This window comes from Osmia lignaria, chromosome 12 (genome assembly GCF_051020975.1).
Source record: "Osmia lignaria lignaria isolate PbOS001 chromosome 12, iyOsmLign1, whole genome shotgun sequence".
Lineage (NCBI taxonomy): Eukaryota > Metazoa > Arthropoda > Insecta > Hymenoptera > Megachilidae > Osmia > Osmia lignaria.
This window is the reverse complement of record NC_135043.1, coordinates 2361872-2378558: the sequence shown is the minus strand read 5'-3', so window position 1 is coordinate 2378558 and position 16687 is coordinate 2361872. Positions and strand designations below refer to the sequence as shown.

Here is a 16687-nt window from a genome sequence, read left to right as displayed (position 1 = left end):
GGTTACGGTGACTGTGGTGGTGGTTAGGGTAGCGGTAGAGGTTATTGCAACAGGATCGGGGACGTAGGACGAATGCGGTAGTTCTGGGAACGATTCGTGGGAAGTTTCAAGTTCTGGAGGATCAAGTTCATGCTAGGGTTCACCGGGTGGACGGGGAGGAAGATTTGCGGGTTGTTCAGGAGGGGAATCGTCCGCGGAGGGTGTTACCCACGCCGAGAAAAGGGTGAATGGGAGTCGATCACCAGCGGTATCATTTGTCATATCCCATGGCGCGGCATCCGCGCCGAGAACGCGACGTACTTCTGTACGAAGGTAACGGTCGCGAAGGTCGTCAACCGTACCACGGATATTCAAGCGCGCGTGGTCCATTAATTGAATGAGCACGATAACCTCGAGTTCGCCGCGGTGCGCTCGCATCTGGCGGGCCGCGGCGAAATCCATTTTCACGAAATACGAAAAAACGGGGTCTTTCACGGAAGCCAAAAAAAAGTGGGGAAGGGGGAGTAAGAAGGGGCGAAAAAAGGTTTTGGGGGGTCCTGAAAGAAAAAAACACAACGGGAGAGAGGAACAACTCGAATCCGGGCACAAGAACTTCAAAATCAAATGCAACAACGATAAAATCAAAACGCGGTATTCTGCAATCAAGAACTGGAAAAAAAGAAAGGGGAACAAAAAATTTTGAATCGAAAAAGGCTCGATAGAGTGCCCACGACCGGCAAAAGGCATGGCCAGGGCCCACAATATCGGCAAAACGCGAGTAACGTTTAAATCAGAGGCGCACGGAATAAAAAATGTATATTCGACACAGATAATAATTCGATTTTACAAATATCAATAACAGCGGTTCGGTCGAAAACGGCGGACGTGTCGGTTTAGAAAGATGTTTCGTCCTCTGCGACGTTCGGGTATCAAATTTCCAAACACTACGCCGCATTCGACCGGCGGCAGTTAGAAAAAAAACGATATCAAGAAGCTCAACGATAACGGGCGCCTTCTGCGTCGTAGTTTAAAAATTCTAACGGCGGAATGGAAAATAGACATTCCTCGAACGCGAGAGTTCTAGAACTTTATTAATTTCCAGGCCCCACGTTGGGCGCCAAATTTGTGAACCAATTTACGTGGGTGCACTCTATATTTTCTGTAAATGATAAAATCTAATCACGATTACAAACTCGTTGGGCGCCAGCCACTCGCTATGGCAAGTAAAGGATGGGAAAGAAATCAAGGGTTTTACACACATTCTCGCACAATCGCCCTTTACTCTACAAAAAGCGCTCTGTACCAAAAATAATTATTCTGAAACACTTTATGCACTCTCTATCGTAGCCTCAGGCTCATTACCGGTTCGTCGTCGCAGCAGCGGCAACGAGCCCGTCGCAGGGAATTTTTGGGGAGGGGATGGCGTTGGATTGGGACCTCTTCCGGGACTAGGAATGATCTACTATCGATCTGTCGGTAATCGGGATCGATGGAGCGGACGGAAATTCGGTGATGACGGCTGAGGGCTATGTTCTTCGGGCTCGGCGACAGATGGCTTCATGGGTTGCTTTTGCTGCTTTTATCGGGCTGGTGGACCTCAGCTATTTGTTCCGGGTTGCTCACTTTCTAGGGAGGGGTGCTCGTGTTGTCGCCAGCCTCGAAGTTCCGTTGGTAGCTTGATGGGGTCTTCTTTGTCGCCTCCATCGGCCCGTTACCAGGGGGTGGGAAAAGGGGTTAGGTGAGGGAAGGGTTATGGATGGATTTAATCTCGGAACGGGAAATGACAGAAGCGCAGCGATTGTAACGGGGGGGGGGGGGGGGGGGTGCACACGTGGCACCACGTTATAGTAGGTATAGTAATAATGATATTGTTAGTGAATGTACATTGATCTGTAGGAAGCAATCAATATATGACATTATATATAATGTGGATATGGTAATAATGATATTGTTATTAAATATACATTGATCTGTGGGAAGGGATCAGTATATTACATTACATCCAATGTGGATATAGCAGTAATGATATTGTTATTAAATGTACATTGATCTGTGGGAATGGATCAGTATATTATATTATATCAAATTTAGAAATAGTAATAATGATATTGTTATTAAATGTACATTGATCTGTGGGAATGGATCAGTATATTACATTACATCCAACGTAGAAATAGTAATAATGGTGCTGTTATTAAATGTACAACGATCTGTGGGAACGGAACAGTATATTACATTATAACCAATGTAGATATAGTAATAATGATATTGTTATTAAATATATATTTCACAGCTAATGGAGGTATAGTAATAATGATATTGATATTAAATGTACATTGATCTGTATTACTACTATATGTACGTTGGATATAATGTAATACATTGATCCTTCCCCACAGATCATTGTACATTTAACAACATGTTCCGTCAAATTTCGTCGCGGCGTATTTTCCACAGTTGGAAATCTGTAGGAAATGAGCGAGTTGCCGGATCACGTTTACCGCATAAGCTCGCTGCGAGGCGTCACAAAAACCGTTTGGGTGGACGGCTCTGATGAAGCAAACGTCCAGCGTGGGATCTTCAGGGTATCCAGTTGCGGCAAGGAGCCTCTGAAAGCGCTGCCGCGTAGTGCAGACGTTCTCTGGCAATTGCTGGTCCCAATCTGCTCCAAGGATCCAGAGGTCCTGCATTAGAACTTTGGCCACCACTAGGATCGGCGCCGCCCAGCCCAGCGGGTCGAAGAGGCCTGCGATTTCAGAGAGGATGGACCTCTTGGTGGTACGTTCTCTCACCACCTCAGCAGCTGCGACTCGAAGGGAGAAGGCATCATCCCTAGGATTCCAGTTCACGCCTAGTGTACTGATGCCGGACCATTCCTGAAACAGGCGCGTATCAGAGGAGTCGGTTTCTTGAATCTCCGGTATGTTAGATGCCCATTTGCTTAATTCAAAACCGCCAACTTTGAAAATTGCCACCACTTCTTTTTTCAAAGCCAGGGTCTCGTCGACATCATCCGCCCCGGTGAGAATATCGTCGACGTACGTTTGTCGACGGACCACCGATGCTCCTCGGGGAAACCGGCTGTGTTCGTCGTTCGCCAGCTGAGCAAGTACCCGTAAAGCTAGGAAAGGCGCGCACGCCGTGCCATACGTCACCGTCGTAAGCCGGAAATCCTGCACTCGATCGTCGGGAGTGGCGCGCCAGAGTATGCTTTGCCACCTAGTATCCTCAGGATGGACTCGGGTCTGTCTGAACATCTTGACAATGTCCGTGGTGAATACGATCCGAAAAAGTCGCCAGCGGGTCAATACCATCCACAGGTCAGCGTGGAAAAAGAGGCATTAAAAACGACCCGTAGCTTGGCAGAAGGATCGTGGCGCTTGCATACGGCGTGGTGCGGCAGGTAATACGCAGGCCCCTTATCCGCTCCTTCGGATGCATCCTGCATGTGCTGCAAAGTCAGGTACTCCATTATAAAATTTCGGTACTGCTCTTTCAGCGTGGCATCCGAGGATAGGCGTCGTTCACAATTGAAGAGGAGTTTCACGCCGTCGTCCTGTTGAACTTCTGCGCAGTCAGCGGTCCTTGACGAAGGGAAGGCGCACCACGTAGCGTCCCGATGGGTCTCGAGCATGAGTGTCGAGGAAGTGACGCTCACACTTTTCCTCTTCTTCTGACATCGGAACCCGTTCTCGAATTTCGTCCAGCTCCCAAAACCACTGGAGGAGTTGGCTTGTGGAGTCCTCGCTGTGGCAGTGAAGAACCCGGGCGGCCGTCTCCGCCTTGGGTTTGTCGTAGGAGGCTGGTCCCATGAGCACCCAGCCAAAGGGGGTGAGTTTCGCCGTTGGAGTACCCTCTGGCCCTCTGCGCTAGTCATCACCAAAGAGCGTTCCGCAAACATCCACAGCTAAAAGTAAACCTACCCGAGCCGGAACTCCGTACTCGGGGTCAGCAAGCGTGAGACCGGTAATATGCGGCCAAGACTTTGCCACGATGCGTTTACTCGGGAGCAGCGACGTTAGTTTGCGGAGTACTAACGCACGAACAGGTAATCGGAAGTTCGAAGTGTGTCGGGGTCGAACCACAAGGGATACCTCTCCGGTTGCGAATCCAACCTCATTGTCCTTGACGCGTGAGATGGCCACTCGCACCGCCCGCCGTGGAAGACGTAGCGCCTGAGCGACCCACGATGAGACGAGGGAGGTATCGGAGCTGGTGTCCAGAAGGGCTCGGACCTCTACGGTTTCTCCTGATGGCGCCTACAATCTCACCTTGGCGGTTGCGAGTAGGGCCACGGCTTTTGAACCGACCGATAGAGAGAGGGTGGTCACCTGCTGAGTTGCTTCGTCAGACGTCGAGGCAGCGTCTTCTCATGCTGGCTGTCCGCCTTCACGGCCTAGTGCGCTTGTCGGTGGAGCCGTCAGCGCCTCGTGAAGTAGCGTATGATGTCGCTTGTTACAAGCTAAACAGACTTGTTTAGACGGGCACCTACCCACTTCGTGTCCTACATTCAAACAGCTCAAGCAGGCCTTCAGCTGTTGCACGCGCTCCTTGCGTTTTGCTGGCGACAGAGCCTTGAATTTATAGCAAAATCCTAGACCGTGGGTGCCCGAACACCCCGGACATTTCCGGGCTGGGGGCGACTTTGACGCTGCGGCTAAGACGGTAGAGTTGACGCCTTTTGCTGATCCTCCTCCCTTTGTTTTAGGTTTGACTTCCTTAGAGCTTGCCGGCGACGCAGCATGGAGCGATGGGTCAGTCATACCGGCAGCGCCTAGAGCTTGGATCCGGTTCTCCAAGAACTGCGATAATTGCTGAAACCGCGGGATTTCCCTGCTATCCGCCAAAGAGGTCTCCCAAGCAAGGTGAGTAGTTTTATCAAGCTTTTGGCTTAGTAAGTATACAAATCACTCATCCCATGAAGTAACGGGTTTCCTTAGTGTAACGTACGGCCTGATCGCCTGGCGGAAAGTGTCCAATAGCCGCTTCAATTCGCTAGCTGACTGCTGCAGGGCTGGTGGGCACGAGAGGAGCGCACGATGATGTGAAAACGATAACAGACGAATGTTACCGTACCGGGCTTCCAGATCCTCCCATGCTCCCCTGAAGCCGGAGTCTGTTGTCGGCATATTCCGAATGACCTCGGCGGCCTCACCTGTCAAACTAGACTTCAAATAGAGTAGCTTTTGCACATCAGGTAAATGGCTGACGTCATGGACAAGAATTTTAAAAAGGTTACGAAAGCTCTCCCGTTGTAACGGATCACCCGAAAATTTCGGCAATTCGATTTTAGGCAGTTGCGGGTGGGGCGGAGGCGCAATATTGGACGGTTGGCTTTGCGAGGAGCCAGGGGACGGCAGCTCCTTCAGGTGATGGGAAATCATGGAGGCTGCGTCGAGGTAAGCTTCTTCTGTGACCGAAAAGGCGTCCTCTTTGACATATGGACTAGAACTCACCTCCTTGCATCGCATCAATTTACGGTGACCTCTAAGGAACGTGTCCCAGTACCGGTTGAGCAAACCCTGTGTCTGCTCTAAAACCGCTCCCGTCAGCTTGTCCTTTCCTAACTTGCATACGTTAGCCCAGAATCTTAGAATCCACCCCGCTACTTCCTCTTGTTCACGCAGAAGATCCGTAAAGGATGTAGACATGATTGCAAATCAAGGCGAAATTTAATTTAATATTTCGATAGAGAACCACTGAGACCGTACTTCTAAGCCTTTCAACGCGTACCGTGATGTTGGTAAATATTACTTGCACTGACTTACCCAAAGTCGTTAGGCTCGCGGCGTGACGTCACAAAGCGTGGTCGTTGCCGTTGAAGTAAAGGATGGTTACGTAACCGGCTTTCAATCGGCTCTTCTTTCCAGATTCCTGGTTGGAGATTTTCGCTGATCTGGATCGCCGAAGAAGTTCTCCACAGGTGAAGAAGAAAAACCAGATGTACTTGAAGCACGGAGTTCACTTGCGCGTTTTTCACGAAGCACCGTTGTTCGTTTAACGAGATCCGGCTCGAAGGACCAGAGTGTTCCGTCAAATTTCGTCGCCGCGTATTTTCGACGGTTGGAAATCTTTAGAAAATGAGCGAGGTGCCGGATCGCGTTTACCGAAGCGCGGGATTATTGAAAAGGCGGAGGCAATGAGCTCCACAACAACGTGTTGCGTAATCTTAGTGAAAACTCGTTGTATTTAATAAATGAACACGTAGTCTTAGAAGTAAAATAAACGAAAAGTTTATATCTTAATCCTCGATTCACTTAAACTAATCCGCGTTATTGCGGTTCGCCGAAGCACCCGGTTCGTGCGAAGCGCCAAAAAAAAGGATTTGCTGATTTGAATTCTCCGAAAACTGCTCGCAAGAATTTCCTTGAAACGAGTGAGTATCGTCGTAGCGCGACAAAAGGTTCGTACCTCTCCCTCTCGCCCCCGGCGTCCACGCCCCACACCGCTGGCCAACGGAGTAAGAGAGACGGACGCCGAGGAGAGAGGAATAGCAATATAATAGAAGTTAGTCACGAGAGGTATTCTTGAAATAGTTCGCTTGTCACGACCGTTCGCTCGAACACAACAATATCAGTATTATTATATCTACATTAGGTATGTAGTATACATTTAATAAGAATATCATTATTACTGTATCTACATTACTTATCGAATATACATTTAACAACAATATCATTGTTACTATATATTCATTGGATATAATGTAATATCCTGATCCATTACCACAGATTAATGTACATTTAATAACGATATCACTATTACTATACCTACATTAGATAAGTAATATACATTGAATAAGAATATCATTGTTACTATTTCTAGATTTGATATAATGTGATATACTGATCCCTTCCCACAGATCTGTGTACATATAATAACTATATCATTATTACTTTATCTTCATTGGATATAATGTAATATCCCGGTTCCTTCCCACAGACAAACGTACATTTAATAACAATATCATTATTACTATATTTACTGTAACGTGGTGTCATGTGTGCCCCCCCCCCCCCCGTTACAATCACTGCGCTTCTGTCATTTCCCGTTCCGAGATTAAATCCATCCATAACCCTTCCCTCACCTAACCCCTTTTCCCACCCCCTGGTAACGGGCCGATGGAGGCGACAAAGAAGACCCCATCAAGCTACCAACGGAACTTCGAGGCTGGCGACAGCACAAGCACCCCTCCCTAGAAAGTGAGCAACCCGGAACAAATAGCTGAGGTCCACCAGCCCGATAAAAGCAGCAAAAGCAACCCATGAAGCCATCTGTCGCCGAGCCCGAAGAACACAGCCGTCAGCCGTCATCACCGAATTTCCGTCCGCTCCATCGATCCCGATTACCGACAGATCGATAGTAGATCATTCCTAGTCCCGGAAGAGGTCCCATCCAACGCCATCCCCTCCCCAAAAATTCCCTGCGACGGGCTCGTTGCCGCTGCTGCGACGACGAGCTGGTAATGAGCCCGAGGCTACGATAGAGAGTGCATAAAGAGTTTCGGAATAATTATTTTTGGTATAGAGCGATTTTTGGAGAGTAAAGGGCGATTGTGCGAGAGTTTGTGCGGAGAGCTAGGCGTTTTGGTAAGGCCAGTTCGTATAAAAATTTGTAAGGCTTTGTGTCCCGATAACGGCATCTTTCCGCGTCCGGTATTACGAGCGTTTGTGATAATCCTTTCCCTACCCTTACAGTTCCCTTCTGCATTTATCCTCCAACGAGTAACGTAACGAACTTTTCAGATAACCTTTCCCGACGTTTGAGAGTTCCCTCCCACGATAATCCTCCTCGCGTACTCCCCTTCGTAGTCATTGTTACAGCAATCTAAGAAAAGCTGCGTAACCCGTCCCCTGTAAAAGCCCTGATTTCTTTCCCATCCTTTATTTGCCACAGCGAGTGGCTGGCACCCAACGAGTTTGTAATCGTGATTACATTTTATCATTGTACAGAAAATATAGAGTGCACCCACGTAAATTGGGTCACAAATTCCAACGTGGGGCCTGGAAATTAATAAAGTTCTAAAACTCTCGCGTTCGTGGAATGTCTATTTTCCATTCCGCCGTTAGAATTTTGAAACTACGACGCAGAAGGTGCCCGTTATCGTTGAACTTCTTGTTGCCGTTTTTTTTTCTAACTGCCGCCGGTCGAACGCGGCGTAGTGTTTGGAAACTTGATACCCGAACGTCGCAGAGGACGAAACATCTTTCTAAACCGACACGTCCGCCGTTTTCGACCGAACCGCTATTATTGATATTTGTGAAATCGAATTATTATCTGTGCCGAATATATATATTTTTTTGTGTGCCCTCCCGATTTAAACATTGCTCGCGTTTTGCCGATATTGAGGGTCCTGGCCTTGCCTTTTGCCGGTCGTGGGCACTCTATCGAGCCTTTTTCGATTCAAAATTTTTTGTTCCCCTTTCTTTTTTTCCAGTTCTTGATTGCAGAATACCGCGTGTCACATAGACAGACCGTTTTTATCAAACGTGTCTCCTTTCAAATAAGCTTAAACATCTGGAAAGGAAAACTCTCGGGCAAACCGACCATTTACTCTCGTAATAAACAGAAGGCCCACCGATAGCAGAACCAAACACTTGGGAAAGCAATGGGTCCGCCGTAATCAAATAGCAGATGCAACCACTCTAAACTGTCGCAGAGGCAGGTGGACCCAGCCTGATCACTCGAATAGTAACCAGACCACCCTTCTTAATTAGTATATAAACCCGTTCGTACCAACGATCGGGGGCAGTACCAGAGTTCATCTCGTGTCGAGCACGTCGTGTACGGTAGTGAGTTGGTTACTATTAGTGAGATCGGGTTGAAGTCCCCTTCGAGCAACATTCACCTTATAGAATCCGCGAGTCGTGTTTCTATTTGGCATTACAATCAACCACACACAACACCCCCGCATTGCCAGTGCGTGAACACCGAGCATAGTGGAAATAGGTAATATATCACATTATACACCTATATTCGCGACAACAACATCTGTAATAGACCAAGATTGTAGAATATATACATTGCTGTGTCAAACCCACATTAGCATTCTCCTTTAAACCCAGTGAAACCTTGTGACAGTTCCTACCACAATACAATCTTACCGCTCGGGTTGTATTGATAATAAAATAAGTTACGCGGCCGCCAGTCAGAAAGCCTCTGATAGCCACGCGCGCTGCCAAGCCGTCGGCCACGTAACACGCGTTTTGATTTTATCGTTGTTGCATTTGATTTTGAAGTTCTTGTGCCCGGATTCGAGTTGTTCCTCTCTCCCGTTGTTTTTTTCTTTCAGGACCCCCCAAAACCTTTTTTCGCCCCTTCTTACTCCCCCTTCCCCACTTTTTTTTGGCTTCCGTGAAAGATTTGGCCCCGTTTTTTCGTATTTCGTGAAAATAGATTTCGCCGCGGCCCGCCAGATGCGAGCGCACCGCGGCGAACTCGAGGTTATCGTGCTCATTCAGTTGATGGACCACGCGCGCTTGAATATCCGTGGTACGATTGACAACCTTCGCGACCATTACCTTCGCGCGGAAATACGTCGCGTTCTCGGCCCGGATGCCGCACCATGGGATATGACAAATGATACCGCCGGTGATCGACTCTCATTCACCCTCTTCTCAGCGTGGGTAACACCCTCCGCGAACGATTCCCCTCCTGAACAACCCGCAAATCTTCCTCCCCGTCGATCCGGTGAACCCGAAGATAAACTTGATCCTCCAGAACTTGAAACTTCCCACGAATCCTTCCCGGAACTACCGCATACGTCCTACGTCCCCGATCCTGTTACAATGACCTGTACCGCTACCCTAACGATCACCACAGTCACCGTAACGTCCTTCCAACCTTCACCCTGTTACGCCCCGGCGGAAATTTGAAATTTATCCGCCTTGCGGAATTTGCGAAATTTGAAATTTATTTACCTGCTCTACCCTGGAATCGTGTATCTTGTCAAGCCTTTCGGGGTTGCGAGGATTTTTCATGCGAGGTACACGAGGAAATGTCGTTTCTATTTCCTTCTTTACAATAGTTTACGTGACCCTCCGTGAAACTATCGTCGCTCAACCATAGTAATAGAAATACAGTATATGACACCGCACAAAAACTCGAGTCTAGCTCGAGAGAGAGAGAGCCGTTAGCATAACACCAGCGCTACGCAGTTAGCCAGTGCTTCGCATTTCTTATAGTCTTCAATAACTTCTCTTGTGGAGCGCTCTTTCTCTCTCTTTTGCACAAAGCGTCAGCCGGTCCAACAAGGATCATTATTGTATGCACGAAATGATGATATGAAAAAGTGGACGAATGAAAATGTATTTACACAACGAGAATAAGGAATGAGAACCCTTATGAAAGCGAACGCCGCGAACGTTCGAAATCAAGGGTCGTTCAAAGCAATAAACACCATTGTATCGAAATTTCCAAGAAACTGCCTGGCAACAAGATCTAACGGCAAATCTGAACAAAGGAACGTTCTCGAAGGAATGTTCGTTAGATTGTAATTGTTTAAATTCATTAGAAAGCGAATGTTGAATCCATCCGAACAAATATGCATATAGATTTAACAAATGTATAGGTTGCCACGGCATTGTAATTACCGCAAGCGCATCGTCCGCTGTTAAACTATTATAATTAATAATCTTCGTTGCAAATCGGAGAAACGAATAATTTTGATCTTTGTTAAGGTAAAATTATACGGATAACGGCCTCATTCTTGAAAGACTATATGTTTCATCCTATATTTCATGTTACAAGTTCCAACCTGATTAATAGTTGCAATTTTACCGCAATACAACAATTATAAATTCAAATAGAAATGCTGCGTTAGTGTGTCTCTCGTCGACGTTCTTGTCCGATAGTTCGTTTTCGCCGCGACAAGTGCGTGATCGGAAATCTTATCGTTCTTTGGTGTTCCAGATCATCGAGTGAACACACAGTGAAATTAGCAAGCGAATATATTATCTTGTATTGTATAAAACAGAGCATCGGTAAGTCGATCTTATTACATTTCCGAAACACGACGTGTTGCGGCAAATCACCGCGCCTTTGGAGTCTAACAGCTGGTTTCCCCCTTCCTTGTCGGCGTTTGATGACGTCGGCGAGCTCACGACACCTATATATAGAGGTGTGCAGGAGACAGCGGTATTCGATAATTGCGATAAGGCGCATATCATTAAAATAAAGAACTCGTAAAATCAGTACACTGTTACATGCGTTTAATCGTTGCGTTTATCTGTTATACAATCGTCGGCGTATTTGTACATTTATTAACAATTTTCGTGTGTTGATCGTCCTAGTTAACTGTTTTGTAATAAAACATATTGTGTGAACTTTGACTGTGTTAACACGTGGTTTTTTTTCTATCGACCTTTATCCGCGATCCTTCCCGTGCATAATCACGTAGACATTCTGGTCCTTCGAGCCGGATATTTCCGGTATTATACGGGAGTGGACGCCGCTTTTACAAAAGTGTCGAATTAATCGTTGAACCGCGTCCCGTTACAAGCCATAGTTCAAACGCGCGTGCACGACCTTGCGTGAATATCAGTGGCGATCAACACAACGGACAATATTTAAATTCGTGATCATCGGTTAGCCGCTTTTTATAATGTGTACAATCTACGGTATCATCGAACGACAAGAACTGTTCAACTCCATCAGTTTCATCGTTATTAATTTGATGAAAAAGGGCGAAGCCAATATCACCGAAACTTACGTCAAGGCACGTCGTTCCATTCTGACGGATCAGAAGACTGAGGCCACGAAGAAGCTGAGCTATTTCGTCGACGATCTTCGAACTCAGTGCGATGAAATGGTCATTGAAAATCAATTAATTCTCAGTCAATTCTGGCTCGCTTCAGACCGGCCAACGTCTATCAGCGCAGATTCTCATCTCCTCGCACCCGGTGAACGGTCAGTAAACCAATCACGTTTTTTAGCAAAACTTGAATTACCTCACTTCTCCGGGATTTACAAGGAATGGACGCCGTTTCGCGACCTATTTCATTCCATCGTTATTGCAAACTCGTCCATTTCCGAAGTGGAAAAATTTGATTATTTAAAAATGAGCGTCACGGGTGAAGCGGCCCAGTTAATCAACATGTCCGTTACCGTCGAGAATTTTAAACTCGCTTGGCAAGTCCTCTCTGACCGCTATGATAACCGTTGCATCATAGTCAACACGCAGCTCGAGTTGTTGTTTTCTATCAAACGTATACAGCGCGAATCCGCAAACGAGCTCAAACGGTTACACGGCACAACAAACGAAGTCCTTGGCGCGCTCAACGGTCTTAAATGTGATACTAAAAACTTGGACCCCCTAATAGTATACTGGGTGACGCGTAAATTCGACCGTAACACATTGGGGGAATGGGAGTTGCATACCGGCAATTCCACCGAGACTCTTACACTCACGCAATTAATTGAGATTTTAGTCAAGCACATTCGCGCCACAGAGGCCATAGAACGGGTCTCAATTCATATCACGGAACCGAGATGGAAAGGTCCAAGTCCATCAAGCATCGATCGCCGCGACGGTTTGCCAAGCCTGCCAGGCTTCACGCTTCTTACAATCGTGTCCTACATATCTTACTAAGACTTTGGAACAGCGCAAAGCATTTGTCAGTCAACAACGGCTCTGCTTTAATTGTTTGGGTGCCCACCATCGCAAGTCTTGCCGTTCTACTGAACGCTGCGTCACTTGTAAGGCCCGTCACCACTCCACCCTTCATGAGACGTCAAAGCCTGTCATCACGGCGACCTCGTCCACTCCGTCAAAACCGATGTAACGGGGCGACCGCGTCGGTGCGCACGGCGTTGCGCACCGCGGTCGGTTTCCCCGTGCCAGGGTTCGCAAGGGAACAGGTCCGGTAAATAACGAGACAGTGTGTATGGAAAAATATAGATATGTTTATTGAAAGAACTATGGTGGCTGACTACGTAGGGGTACAGTGGTACTCAGTCCCGCCTGGCTAGTCGGGCGGCGGTAGTCTCCTGCCTCGCGAGCTATAACATAGAATCGTCTGGTGTTAGACGCGTGGAGCCATTTCGCACTTAGCCTAATTTACAGGACTTACTTGCTACGGTCGGAAGCCGGTCACTACGGGGTCTTACAAGCTAACGGCGCGATGTCGGAGCGCGGGGTGAGAGCGCAGAGCGGAGCGCGAATGAACGGAGCGCAAACGCAAGAGTCGGGAAAGAATTGACCCGATTGGGTCGACGGTGTTTTATTCAAACGCGCTGCGGTGTTTCGCGCTGCGGTGGAGTTGCTGCCCGCTTGCCTCACGCGGCTCGTCTTCTCATAAGGCCGAGGTAGAACCGAACAGCGAACGAGACGACGACCGATCCTGGCCAGCCTGGGTAACGCCACAAAGCTGGACGGAATCCGCTGCCAAAGGCAGAATGTGGTGCCGAGTAGGCTAGCGTTCGGAATCCCCGCGGAAGCACCGGCAGAGATTATGAACACACACTAGCTTGGTCACCCCGGGTCAACCACGGAGATGACGAGGCTAAGCGCCTACGACTGCCAGGTCGTGACGTAGTGCAATGCCACGGCCCGACGGCCAGAGATCTCTTTGCCAGGTCAGCCATGGCGTCGAGAGCTCTGGTGCTCCGGTCCGGACCTCGTAGGAGGTCTTCTCGGGGCCGAAGCCCCGAGGCAACTAATCGATCAATTCTTTTTTTTTTTTTAATTTTTGGCAGTAAGTAGAGAAATGGTTGGTAGCATCGTCCCGCAGATTCAAACCATTTTCTGATTTGTCGTACCTGAGAGCGAAGGCCCTCTCACCGACAGGACACATAGTTACAAGGTGTTACCGGCATAAGGTGATTTTACGGCGAGGAGGAGTGCGCGGAAAAATTTTCAAAAAAACCGCGAAACAGAAACTAAACAGAACATGATTGGATAGAAAATAAAGGTGAGGTTAAGAACACTATTTACAGGAGGGTGCATGGACGAATGCACCATGTACTGCGGAGCTACGCATGTGAACTAAAGGCCAAGTGCGAGAGTCCGTAAGAAGTTTCAAACGAGTTTAAAACAGACATGGATATTAGACGCCGCCAAGGCTACATTCTCATCATAGGGAACGGAACCTTAATTTTGAAGGGTATGGCATCTCTGTGAAAAGAATGAGTGGATCTAACCAGGGGGTTTGGATGATCATCAACATTATAGTTGGTGATCATATTAGAAACGTAGTCACCAAGAGTTGGCATGGAAGCCAGTTCGTGCAGGGCTAGGGTGGAGAAGCGCCGCGGTTTATTTCATACCATCTTTAAGATTTTGTTTTGAACAGTCTGGCATTTTTTCTGAGTACTCTTGGATATGAGGTTCCACCACATCTGCGCACCGTAGGTTAAAACCGGCCTAATGCACATCTTATAAATATTAAGCCTGATTGACACTTGGAGGGGGGATTTATGACAGATGTGAGGGGTTAAGAAGCCAGCCACTTTGATCGTTTTAATGATGTGATCATTAACCGCTGCCAACCAATTTAGTCTTTGGTCAAGGACAACCCCCAAGTAGTGGACTTCGGATGACCATGGAATAATATGATTTTCAACAGAAAACGCGGTGTTTTGTTTGCAAGCACTCAGCTTGAAGCGCCGAGTGAACAGAATGGCCTCCGTTTTATCTAGATTTATGATTAGCTTCCAATCCTTAAAAAAGTTCAAAATAGAGTTTAGAAAATTTTGCAGCCATGTAACGAGAGTAGATACCTGTGAGGAGGAGGAAAGGATAGCAGTGTCATCAGCAAACAACGCGAGAAGGCAGTTAAAGGCAGACGGTATGTCATTGATGTAGAGAATGAAGAGTAAAGGACCCAGAATTGAGCCCTGGGGGACCCCAGTGGGTACATGGTACGAGCGTAAGCCAGAGCCTCGATAATAGACCGACATAAGTCTGAAACTCAGGTACGCCTGAATAAGACGTATAAAGCCATGATCAAAGCCCATCCGATGCAACTTGTAAAGCAGCGCGTCATGCCAAACCGTATCAAACGCCTTGGCCAAATCAAGTAAGATCATTCCGCTACAACGCCGAACATTAAGATTGCAAGTAATGGATTGTGCTATTCGAATGACCTGTTGTATAATGGAGTGATCCCTTCTAAAGCCGAACTGCTGATCAATGATCGTGCCCATGTCATTCAGGCGTTTTAAAAGCTTCTCAAAAATACACCTCTCAAAGACCTTGCCCAGAATGGAGAGGAGGCTGATTGGTCTAAAGCTGGAGACTAAATTTCGAGGCTTACCCGGTTTGTAAATGGGGACAACCTTGGCCACTTTCCACGCCGAGGGAAAGTAACCTAGGATAACAGATTTGCGAAATATATAGTAGATCTGGCAAAAAACTTTTTTAGAGGCGTACTTCTTCAGTGATGCGATCCGGTCCCGGAGATTTTTTGTTCTTCAAGCCAACTATTATTTTAGCAATGGAGGCTGGAGAGAAGCCGCCCTGCCAGATAGGACCCCCCTGGTCGAGACCCAGTTCGTGAATGAAATCATCAACCCTCTGAGCATTGGGAGACGGCAACTGAAACGCCTTGGTGTGGACATCCATGAAGTTCTTAGCCAATGCTTCAACTTTATCCCTGTCCGAGCAGACAGTGGTCGAGCCGACGCTAAGAGGAGGGAGAATATTAGCTTTTTTGTCGGAATTGACGGCTCGGAAAGTCGCCCAGAAGGTAGGATCGGTTTTTTTGAAGGATGCCAATATGTTCACCCAATCAAGGTGAAGAAGGACAGAAATTTTCTTTTTAATTACCGCTGTTAAGTCTTTGATTTGGCCAGAGAATTGAGCTCCGCCATATCTTTGAGCAAGCCGTCTCAAGCGACGTCTCTGTCTGATCAACGACAGTAGTTCATTGTCAACCACCAAGTGTAGGTGTCTTGTAACGGAATTGTCAAACCGTGAAGACGCTCTGCGGTGACAGGCATGCAGAAACGAGGTTAAGTTTCGGACAGAATCATCAATGTCGTCAGTCGAATGAAGATGTGACTTAATTTGAAATCTGTCAGTCAGTTGGGAAAAAGAATCCCAGTTGGTGATTCTGTCCAGGCCAACAGGGCCAGGCTCATCGGCAAGGGTTAATAATACAGGTAGATGATCTGAGTTGAAACGATCATTCGTACTGCATTTAAGGTTATAATGATAATTAGTAAGGAAAAAGTCAATGGTAGATGGTATGCAATTTGGTTTAACGTGAGTGAAGGAGTCAGGATGAACTATACGATAGGAGCCTCTCAGCATATGATCAAACACCGTCCTGCCAGCCAAGTTAGAACTATAGTTATTCCATTATGTGTGTTTAGCATTCCAGTCACCGCCAACAATGAAGGGTTCAGGCCGATCCTCTCAATCAGGTCCAGCTCAGAACTGTGCAGGTGTTGATGAGCGGGGGCATAAATGACCCCAATGAATAGGCGAGGATTCTCGACTTTGATGGAGCAGGCCTCAATATTGTGGTTTTTACTCAGTGGGTTGTTCAGAGTAGAGAAATGAAGTGAGTTATTAATGATAATCGCAACACCCCCTCCATTCCGGGGCCCAAGCCTGTCTTGACGAATTACGGTAAATCCCGGTATAGAAAAGTGAACATCGGCAGATAACCAAGTTTCAGTGATCAAAATAATTTCAGCCTGTAGGTCAGCTATGGCCAGCAGTAATTCGTTGCGTTTAGGTATTAGAGAACAGGCATTCCAAAGC

The 16687-nt window shown here is 47.2% G+C and overlaps 2 protein-coding genes across 2 annotated transcripts; one reads left to right on the top strand and one right to left on the bottom strand.

Moving 5' to 3' along the window:
* Positions 1-2390: 2390 nt before the first annotated feature.
* Positions 2391-3236, bottom strand: LOC143305945 (uncharacterized). Its single transcript, XM_076691279.1, has one exon. The coding sequence runs from the start codon at positions 3234-3236 to the stop codon at positions 2391-2393; it is 846 nt and encodes a 281-aa protein (XP_076547394.1).
* An 8345-nt stretch (positions 3237-11581) lies between these two features.
* LOC143305944 (uncharacterized) lies at positions 11582-12568 on the top strand. Its single transcript, XM_076691278.1, has one exon. The coding sequence runs from the start codon at positions 11582-11584 to the stop codon at positions 12566-12568; it is 987 nt and encodes a 328-aa protein (XP_076547393.1).
* Positions 12569-16687: the final 4119 nt, after the last annotated feature.